Here is an 11,145-nt window from a genome sequence, read left to right on the forward strand (position 1 = left end):
GATAGAGGTATACTGTTAACAGTGCAGCTCAAAACAATACAACTCATAAAAGATGTAATTAACATAGTTTTCCAGTGACTTTCCTCTGACAGGCTATTCATTGCCAGAGGAAGTTAGGCAAAACTCCCTCTCCCTCTGTGAGCTGCATGGGTTTCCTGGAATCCGGGACTGACACAGTTCATGTTCCTCTCTCATGTGCAGGCAACCTGAGCACTGAATGTGGCACATGCTCCCATAAACATCTTTATCACTGTATACTGTTGGTATAATGTGTATGACAGTATAATCTGTGTTCAGACTGTTGTGAATGCATGATGTCATTGGAGTGACTGTACACTGAAGACCTGCACCATTCCCTTCAGTGGTTAAACTCATTTCCACATCATGTGGTTTGGGTGTGGCCATCAGTTAGTAGTCATCAAACAATTAAAGCAACATGTCAAAAATGCTTACATGAAACAAATCCAACTCCACAATATGCGCCCCCTCCAACACACATATATGCAGAATTGGTATGAGAACTATGCTCCTTTTCTGATGAATATCTGACAGGAGTTTCATAAAACAGACACTATAAAAACTAGCTGTTATAAAACAGAGTGTCTGATGCTGTGACTGAGAGTTTCACAGTGTGGTTACTCTGTAACTCTGTCCTGCATCCTGGATGCAGTCACGTGTAAACTTTCAAAGACAGAGCACAAGAGTAGGAGCTTAAAGCAGCGCCTTATCAGTGTTCAGGTCACCAGTTAGCTATTACATAAACAATGATCAGCAACACACCTTGGTCCTGTCTTTTTACATTCCTGTTAGAGGAATAATTTCAGATAATGACATAATATGATCTAATAAGCTATATTATGTTCATATAAAGATAAGAAGACAGCATAGCGTGCTTTTACCTGTAATACTGAAATGGGTATGGACATACAGTTTAAATGCAGAATATACTTTAGCAATGTAAATAAAAATAGAGTTTGACAAAACTAAGGCAATTATTTTTAAATTACATACACATTTCCCACAAAAATAAAGAATATAACAACATTGAATATTGTAAGTCAAGGAAATACTTCATTTCCCTGTTTAAATGCTTTAAAATTCATATGTACAACTTATATTTTTAGTAAAGCTGGGACCCAGTTTGTATTTTCACCAATGATTTGAACAGAAGCAGATGTGTAGCTTCAATTTTTTTCAAATGGATGAAATTAATTAAAAACTTTAAAGCTGAAGTAAATTAATTTTTTTTACATCCAGCTCTTGTGACATTATTTTGAAATGTCTTTGGATGTCAAATATAATATATAACACATACAACAGAATCCATGCCAAGTACTGACAGACTGTTATCAGTGCCTGTGCTATGTGCTATAACTGACAGTAATCTTAGAAAAAGGAATTTAATGCCTGTTCCTTCAGCTGCTCTGTCAGGTCACACATTTGGCAGTATGGCCCCTGTTACCTTTGCCATGTCTTACAGGCTATTTCCCAAGGAGACGACAGCCTGTGTTTTATAAGGGTTTTATACCGCAGGTTTCTGGAAGTCTGTGCTTGTTGGCTACATCACTACAGGTTACAGTTATCTGTCCGTGACCGATAAACTAACAAAGTGAAATAGATAGTTGAGCTTTTAAAACTCTGCATAAATCAGTTGTTTTCAGGTGAAAGTGCTTTTCATTTAAAGCAAACTACACTGATGCTTCTACAAATGCATCATATTGGCAATAACAGCTTTCATACCTATCATGAGCAAAAGAAAATTCAAATATACAGAAAATATAAGAAAATAATCTATTGTTCATTGAACAATTGGTTACACTTAGTCCATTCAATGTACTAATGTATGTAATTCTGTACATTTCTAATATATTAAAAAATATTGTTTGAAACAGCTATGGAATACCACAGCAGTTCATTGTAGGAATTAAGGCACCTTACGTCCTAATTGATTGCTCACTTATTTGAATCTTAGCAGAGATGGTGGTGAGAGGCTCCTCTTTGTGCTGGTCCTTCCTGCACCAGCAACTCTGGATACATTTGAAAACAGCGATGAAAGGGATTGAAAGGCTTGGAACTCCAGCCAGGATGAAGATTATTACATATATCCAGTCCGGGTAAGTCAGAGTCTCCAGGGTGGGGAAGTTCACCTGCAGGCAGAAGGGACAGCAAAATAAACCAACAAATGAACACCTTCAATGTAATTGTTGTTAAATTATATGTGCATGTAATCAAGACACTGCTATTCACATATAACATAACCATAACATTGGTGCTAAAACATACATCAACATCTAAGGAGCTGAAACTAACAGCCTGCAGTACAACCCAGCATGATCAAAATGCACCGTTTTATCCACCAATAAATAATAAAAACAATCAAAATGAATATGTGAATCATTATTCTGCATTTGGTTATTGGACTGTTGTGACTAACTAGCTAATTCATTACCACAAAGACTACAAAGCTAGCCAAGTGTATTTAGTGTGGCCATATAGCTGGCCTAATAGCTAATTAACTATTTACTGGTATACACTTAGCTAGACATACAGTAATCTGAGGAAACACTTACAACTTGCTTTTTGGGGAGTAGATAACTGGTCAGAAAGTGAACAGATTAATCAAAAAATACCAAAATATCACACTGTTGTTATTATTATTATTATTATTGTTGTTGTTGGTGTTGTTACTATACTATAGACATTTTTAACATCTAAAGAATCTAGCTAACTACCTGGCAACATCCCTAAATCAAATGGATAGATATTAGCTACCATTATTAGCTACTAGCTATTAGCTATAGGTTTTAAGTCTCAAAACGTCAATCATTAATGCATCACAGCTTGTTGCATGCCAAGGAGCTGGAAAGTCATATTGGATCAGTTGGATCACAAGTATTTGTGGTGCAACTGTGTTTGAAGCTAGTAATAAAGTAACAAGGTATTATAAGGAACTTAGTTGTGACACAAGAATAAGGAATGAATGGAATGTATAAAAAAGTTGAGTCTATAATTAAAATAGTAGTATTGGTAAAGTGATAGTATCATATATGGTAGTAATAATAAAGTATGCCCCCAAAATTCCACCTGTCTCCTCTGAAGGCACCATTCCACACTGATTACATTCTTTAGATAAGTTCAGTTTAAACCCATTACAGCTCCTTACTTTACTGTTGTATAACTGCAAAGTGCAATAAAACCTAATTTGATTGGTCAGTGGTGATGTCCTGCATTAGTGGTTCTCCCAAGGGGCTCAGTCAGCAAGGCGCTGGTTTGGAATGCAGGCTGAGCCGTACGGCTAGGCCGAGCAGTGACCCGAAGCCCACATCGGCAGAACACATTGTCTTTTGGGGGTTAGAGGTGGTCTTGGTCGGGGCCCCCTCACCCCCCTGTGCAATTCGCCGGCTTTGCACAAGCTGCTCAATGGAAAAGCTCCCATCCTTTAGTAGTGCCAAATTCACTGTAGTGCTTTGTGGGACTTGCAATGTGAGATATAGTTGCATTGAAATGTGTGTATCAGAGGACTGCATTCACCTCTTCCTGTCTAAGTGTGGAGGTTGTCATGGTGAGATAAGCCTAAAATATCATGATGGGGAATCACAAAAACAGCTTGGTGTAAAAGGGGGTGTAAAAATCCTACATTGTGAAACTCTTAAAATCCTTGAGTTCAGGTAAATGCCAGTGTTACATACATAGCTGGGGTTCCAGGCGATGTAGGTGAGCTCTTCGCTGACTTTGGTGACGAAGTAGAAGATGAAGATGACCAACATTATGAGTGGGCTGATGACCCTCCATGTGGACTGCCAGAAGATGTTGGGTTTGTGTCCGATCATGAACTCGATATCCTCGTTAAACCTGTCAGAAAACAGCAGGTGTGTGTGACATTAGCACTGTGCTTCCTGTTCAAGCAACTGGTAACAACATTAGTATGTATTTACTGTCCAGACTAACCTGTCTATCCCATATAGGTAGACAACAGCTATCATCTCACAGAATGCAATGACCAGCAGGGGGATGGAACCAGCAAAGTTGTCAAACAGAGCCAGCCAGTAGTTACCCGACTGCTGCACAAATATCAGAGCAATGACGAAGGACACCAAGCATGTGACACCTGCAAAACATGCATTCCTGCTGTTAAAAGGTGCTTCAGTCAGATGTCTTTCATGGAAAAACGGCCTGCGATGACAACCAGAAGGTGAGCAGAATACACTGGCCATTCTGCTGCACACATACCTGTGAATGCTTCTTTGGGCCATTTTTTTGGGAAGATCTTGAGATCCTGCAGGGGTACCACCACCCCCTCAATGTTACCGAACATGGTGGAGAGCCCCAGACAAAACAGCATGATGAAGAAGAGGATGGACCAGAGAGGGGAGATGGGCATTTTGGTGATGGCCTCTGTGAACACGATGAAGGCCAGGCCAGTTCCCTCAACCCCCTACAGGACACAAGGACACAATTCAGCTTCAACAGCCAGAGTGAGATATTTCCCTTCCTACATAAAGCTACTGAAAACATGTGGCTTTGAATTACTGTCATATTCATAGCAAATGTAAGACTGAGAGGATTCCCAAATCCCATTTTTCTATACATCAGTATGGTTGGGTCCAGAATGACTACCATCTGTGTTCAGTAGCATTAGCTGACTTCACAACAGAAGAAATGAGAACAGACCTCACTGAGAAAAGTTTTAAGATCGCAGGTCCTCAGGTTCAGCCCCTGAATGATCTCAGAGGATGTGCTGTTGAGGCTTTGGAGAACTTCCTCATAATTTCCCTCTGTGATGTTGCCCTCAGGGAGATCAAACGCATTCAGCAGTGCCAGGATGTTTCTAGAAAAAGCAGAACAGAAATATAACTCCTGAGACATTTGAAGTAAACAATACAAAACCATCACCACTTTGTTCCTGTCACCATTTCAGATAACCTGAGACTCTGACACGTACCCATGAAGACAGAGATCGTGCTTGTCCGTGGCGCGGAAGCCGATGATGGAGTAGATGACAGTAGCAGAGAAGACGGACGTGAAGCCGTTGATTAATGAAATAATGACAGCATCCTGCTCACAGTTGTTACTAGAAGAGCAACAACCAGGCATTAGGTTAGGTGTATGAAAAAACATGAGATTTGATTCTTTTAATCATTCCTGATAATTGTCAAAGAAGCAAACATTGATTACATTGAGTACATTGATACAATATTACAAATTAATTTTTATTTAACCTCTGGGTCCTTGACCATATATATTTTTGCCCTAGTCACTTACTGCACTGAGTTGTAGCTGGAGAAGGAGATGAGACCCCCAAAAGCCAGTGAGAAGGAATAAAACACCTGGGCACCTGCATCCAGCCAGGTGGTGGGATTGGCAAGCTCTTTTACCTATAGGAGCAGGCAGAGGTAAATAACAGGGCTCCAATGGCACAGGTCCTGGACACTGACCAACATCTTTCATTCTGCCATCTGTCATGTTCTGCCTGGTGCCTCACACAGACAAGCTGCAGAGATTGCAGGAGAGGAGGGCAGTCAGAATGTCTGGGAAAGGAGGGAAAGGAGTCTGGATGCTGTGTTGACAGTTAGAAGGAAAGGGAATATTCTCTTGTCATTACAGAATTATTTAGTTAAAATAAGTAAAATGTAGCAACAGGGCAAAGCAAAATCAGCCATCTGAGTCCTATGAGGAGAAGATGTCAACACACTCAAAGAACAGAACACAGTGTGTGAGTGTGTGTGTGCACGTGTGTGTGTGTGAGTGTGTGAGTGTGTGTGTGTGTGTGTGTGTGTGTGTGTGCACGTGTGTGTGTGCGCGTGTGTGTGTGTGTGGCGCAGGCCCAGACGGCCAGAGGCCCAGATAGACAGAGGACGCCACCTGGATAAAACAATAAAACAGGGTAATCTGACTCAGAAATGTACAATCAAGTTTCTTGCAAATTGTAGTCCTCTGCACATTGCTATATTCAGGTTAAGTAGCTATCTAATGGTACCTTTTGTTGGTGTAAGCAGGAGAAACTGTATTCTGTGAAATCAAATATGTTTGGAACTGCTGTTTTTAAGAGGTTTCATCTTCAGAAAAATATGTTCTAAAATTTGTTCTCTAAATATGTGTAGTAATTCAGTTGAGTGAGAGCCCAATTCATGCACCATTAATTCAGAAATCACTTGCATTTTAAAGGTATGCAACAGGTATTTTCATGCACCATTAATTCAGAAATCACTTGCATTTTAAAGGTATGCAACAGGTATTTTCATGCACCATTAATTCAGAAATCACTTGCATTTTAAAGGTATGCAACAGGTATTTTCTGTGCAATGCAGATCCTGTGCAGGTTCTATGTGCTTGCCATATTGCCCTCCTTTCTTATTTTTCTTTTAAAGATGCAGAGATGTGATTTTCAGCTAAGAGTGTACCTGTTGAATACCTGTTCAACCACTTGTGGTTCTCGATCTAAGTAGGAATAACATGCTGAATGACATCACAAAGGTATTGCAGAAGAGGATGGAAAAATGGCTACACACATGGATGAAATATTGCTAAAAACTGTACTACTGAAGAGGATTTCAATTTATTAACATGTGGAAACATTGTAAAAAACAGTTAAGCAACAGTTTACTCACGTCTGGGGTGAAGAGAAACTTAATGCCATTCACAGAGCCTTTGAGAGTCAGGCCTCTGATCAGGAAGATGGTGAGCACCAAATACGGCAGCGTGGAAGTGACATACACAGCCTGGGGGAGGGAGGCCATCTGTCAGATAATGACACTCGCGTCATGTGACTGTGTGCACTCTCCTGCATGGCCACTGGAGGGCGTACCTTGCCGGTGGTCTCTATTCCACGGATACAGCAGACATAAAGCACGGTCCAGGCACACACCAAACACAGGACCATCCACCACTGCAGGCCTCCAGAATCCCCAATGGCTGCCGAGGTGTTCAGGGTCTCCCGGTACCAGAAGTAATCTACTGGGGAGCTCCTCTGGCATTCTGACACCAGACCTGGAGGGGGGGACACACACTCTTACCCCAGACTTCAGTGTTACACGAACTCCACTGTTACCCTAAACCCCACTTTTACCCCAAACTTCACAATTACCCAAAACCCCAGTGTTATCCTAAAGCTCACTGTTACCCTAAACCCCACTCATTTGCAAGCCTTTATTTCTTTCTCCTCTGCTTCTTTTCTCTTCTACCTTTTCCCAGGAGTTTCAGTCATCCACCCCCAGTCATCTACATTATTGTGTGATCTGCTAAAATTTCCCAGTTTTTCCCTAAATGGCTCATGATTGTCTCGGAAAGGATGATGCTACACAAGCTGCTGACCATAATGAACAAACCTGATCAGCCCTCCATGGCACACTGGCTCGCCAAAGGAGCACTTTCAGCAACACACTTATCCCTCCAAACTGCTCCACAGAGCCTCACAGGCGAACCTTTCTACCAGCAGCAATAAAACTGTTTAACTCCTCCCCCTTCTGTGGTGGAGAGATCACCATAAAATCCTTCACAGTGCAATAACATAAATGCAATTGACTGTGGAAGCTCTCACGTGCAGTATATATAAGTGCAATAAATGCCATGATCTCAATTACTTAAAACTTGTTATTTTAATGGTGCAGTTACATTATTTATTGCTTCATTCTTTTCTGTTCTGTCTCCCCACACTCTTGACTGTTGCCAAGGCAATTTCCTTTTTCGATGAATAAAGTACAATCTTATCTTTTATCTTATTGTTGGGGTATTTTGGAAAACATGCTCTGTCCAACTCTTCTTTGGCAGTGTACCTGTAAAAATGCTCTGTAATAAATATAGTTTCACTGATTGACTGACTTGCATACCTGTTCTGTTTTCATTGATGGGACATTCACTCCAAGGCAGTGGGTCTTGGAAGGAGTTGAAGAAATACCACATCACCCACGCCATGATGGTGTTGTAGTACAGACCAACCAAGAAGGAGACCAACATGGATGCAATACCTGTTGAGCACAAAATTCTTCAAGTTAGTGAGACAATTTCTCATTTTTCAATGAGTTAAACAGGCCTGTTGCATGCTGTTATGGACAGTCCTGCACATTCCTGTGTTATAAGTAAGAATGCTGAATGTCCTGGATCTGTGTCAGCATAGAATAAGGGGTGTATGGCTGTGCTACACTCACCCACACCGGTCAGATAGGGGTGTATGGCTGTGCTACACTCACCCACACCGGTCAGATAGGGGTGTATGGCTGTGCTACACTCACCCACACTGGTCAGATAGGGGTGTATGGCTGTGCTACACTCACCCACACCAGTCAGATAGGGGTGTATGGCTGTGCTACACTCACCCACACCGGTCAGATAGGGGTGTATGGCTGTCCACACCCCCACACTTCCTTTGCGCAGGCGCTGGCCAATAGCAAACTCCAGATGCAGCAGTGGAATTCCCTCCAGAACCAGCAGGATCAGGAAAGGGATCATGAAAGCACCTAAATTACAGGTACGAACCTCTTAATGACAAGAACTCAACCAGCATTGCATCAGCTTCAGGTTCATTTAGTCTTCAGAAACTGTCATTCTGTCAAGCCATCAATCAGTAAATCAATCAAATGCTATTTGTTATGACCCTTTTTTATTATTGAGATTGTTATGAGGTGCACAACTTGGCCTTCCAAATGGAGAGAAAAATGGGAGAAGCACTGGACATTTCAAACTAAGAAAAAAAAAATTGAAAATTAAGGGCAAAGCCCTTGCAGCAGAGCCAGTGTGGTGGAGCGAAGCCGCCATGCATCACTGTGTAAAATTAAGCCTCGAAGGAGCCATTCATTTATGTCATTTTTAAATACTTTTTAATCTTTTTCCATTTTCACAATATCATTTTGGAATCATCCTCATCCTTTGATCACACCACGACAATCTATATTTGGCTCTGAAAGTCCCACAGTACAGCAAAGTGAAGTGGGAATCAGCTGCAGGGCAGGTGCTGCTCTCCTGATGCCGTCCCTGCTACTGCTGAGAGAGGCGAGAGAAGGACGCCCTGGCCGAGGGCGTGGCTGAGATCAGACCTGGGCTGTAACTGTACTCGAGACAAATGCCTTGCTGACTCAGCCACTCTGTCCATGTATTTATGATCATTTTTTCACAGAAGCACTGTCTATTGTCACTATAACGCGATTACTAACTATCACCCAGCTATATTCTCTGGATCAATTCCACGGCCATCTGCTTGACTTCAGACTGCCTCTCTGCTTATTCCACTGTTGTCACTGAAGCAGCAACACTCAGAACCTGAGACTCAAAGCTGCTGCAGTCAGGACAGGGGTAACTGAATCGGGTGGTTAAATGCTTGGCTGTGAGTTTAACAGCGTCCGATAAAATGGGAATCTATGGCAAGAGGAGCTCTGTATTAATATATGTAGCTTATTTTATTAATGTTCAACAGCAATTACTTTACATGGTGATATTAATTTATTTCATGTTTCAAATAATGGCTATGATTTCTATATTAATGTAATTTTCCAATAGAAGAAAATACAGAATTTAACACTAGATGCACATAAACACTATGGAAGAAGTGTACTTCCAGACACCTGGTTCCAGAGTCCCAGTATTATTTCTGTTTTTTTTCCATTTGACATTACTGAAGCATACTGGTACTGGTATTGCATGGATGCAGGTGACCAAGTATTCAAAGCTGTGACTAAGTCCTACTACGCAGTATCTCCTGTGGTCCCTCACTGATGGTGCTGCCACTCACAGCCCTCCACAGGCCAGCAGACGCCGTTTCTCAGGTCACCAGAGTCTGGATTTATGGAGTGAACTGACTGCTTGTGTGCAAGCTTCCATTGTGGAGCCGAACATCACTGCCGGAGGTCAGTGTTATCTCTGCCAGTCAGGTGTAATACCTCTGCAGCTGACCTGCTCTCTCCTCTGTGCCTGACCACTCTCAGTTTCTACCATCAGCAGCATGCACACAGCAACCTTAAAGATTCTCACTGCTGCTGTTATGAGTGACAGGTCTGTGAATCCCCTCTCTGCTTCTGTGCACAGCAACATAACCCAAAGACTCCCGAACACGAGGCCACCTTTGTGACAAAGCATTTAGCCACAGCCGTACCCCACCTAATACAGCAACATTATTCAAAAATGCAAACAGTGCTGCTAATTTTTTCTTAATTTGAAATCGATTTTTTTTCGATTCTAAAATTTGAGTGTCAGAGTGCTACAGCCCTTCTAGGCCCAGTAGAAAGTGCTCTTCATGCATGCTTCTGGCACAGGTAAGGGAAGCACCTACCTCCCCCGTGGCTCTGGCACAGGTAAGGGAAGCACCTACCTCCCCCGTGGCTCTGGCACAGGTAAGGGAAGCACCTACCTCCCCCGTGGCTCTGGCACAGGTAAGGGAAGCGCCAGACGTTGCCGAGGCCGACGCAGAAGCCCACACATGTCAGCATGTACTGGGCCTTGTTGTCCCATTTTGGTCTGTCTCCAGCTTCCTCCAGCTCCATCTTCTCCAGCTCCTGGTGAGACGGAATCCGATCCTCCAGGCCGGCGTTCGGCAGCTGCAGCTTCATGTCGTCTGGCTTCTTCTGTGGCAGGTGTGGAGAGGGCAGGTGTGTATGGCTGTGTGTCTGTCTGTGCGTGTCAGTGTCAGTGTGCTGGGGAGGTTAATGTATTTATAGTGACCTTTAGCACCCGACCCTCCCCACAGCCCCTCACATCCCTTCGATATCTGCGCATTCATCTGAAGAGAGAGTTAGGCATTGCTCCCTGTCAGCAGAATTGAGTAACAGCGGGTGTAAAGCAGTTGAAAATTAATACTTTATCTGATGGTGAAGGAATGGACAAAAGCACACAGTGCACTTTACAATGGGGGGGGGGGCGCGATTAAGGAGGCATGATTAGCATCTTTAGGGCCCTGAAAAGACAAATTGCAATAATAAAGTTTTGCTTTTTACTTCCGCCAGGATTTAACATGCATTTGCAGTACTGTGCATTATGATTTTAAGCACAGAAAAACTTGCCAAAATCATATAGATTTGTAACAGCATGAATATAGATGAAAATTTGATCTTCTTCAAATATTTTCTTTGCAGGTGAGATTTAAGAGGTGATCCCTTCTAAAAGGCCATGTACCTTTTTGGTCAATCATTACAGACCATTACTACCCGATCAGCAGTACCA

The 11,145-nt window shown here is 42.3% G+C and overlaps 1 protein-coding gene across 1 annotated transcript; it reads right to left on the bottom strand.

Moving 5' to 3' along the window:
- Positions 1-1,934: 1,934 nt before the first annotated feature.
- Positions 1,935-10,535, bottom strand: slc6a19a.1 (solute carrier family 6 member 19a, tandem duplicate 1). The gene is made up of 12 exons (XM_036516043.1): positions 10,337-10,535; positions 8,313-8,453; positions 7,827-7,964; positions 6,806-6,987; positions 6,609-6,719; positions 5,263-5,375; positions 4,943-5,071; positions 4,672-4,828; positions 4,231-4,435; positions 3,949-4,108; positions 3,690-3,852; positions 1,935-2,147 (listed from the first exon to the last, which is right to left on the bottom strand). Exons 1-12 carry the CDS (start codon positions 10,533-10,535, stop codon positions 1,935-1,937), a joined length of 1,911 nt encoding a protein of 636 aa, XP_036371936.1.
- Between the last annotated feature and the right edge of the window lie 610 nt (positions 10,536-11,145).

This window comes from Megalops cyprinoides, chromosome 21 (genome assembly GCF_013368585.1).
Source record: "Megalops cyprinoides isolate fMegCyp1 chromosome 21, fMegCyp1.pri, whole genome shotgun sequence".
Lineage (NCBI taxonomy): Eukaryota > Metazoa > Chordata > Actinopteri > Elopiformes > Megalopidae > Megalops > Megalops cyprinoides.

Coding starts and splice junctions, on each gene's coding strand:
- slc6a19a.1 (XM_036516043.1), bottom strand. CDS start 10,535: ATGAAGCTGCAGCTGCCGAACGCCGGCCTGGAGGATCGGATTCCGTCT. Junction 7,965..8,312: donor CCCCTATCTGACCGGTGTGG/GTGAGTGTAGCA, acceptor TGTGCTCAACAG/GTATTGCATCCATGTTGGTC. Junction 4,109..4,230: donor GCCCAAAGAAGCATTCACAG/GTATGTGTGCAG, acceptor CATGTTTTGCAG/GTGTCACATGCTTGGTGTCC.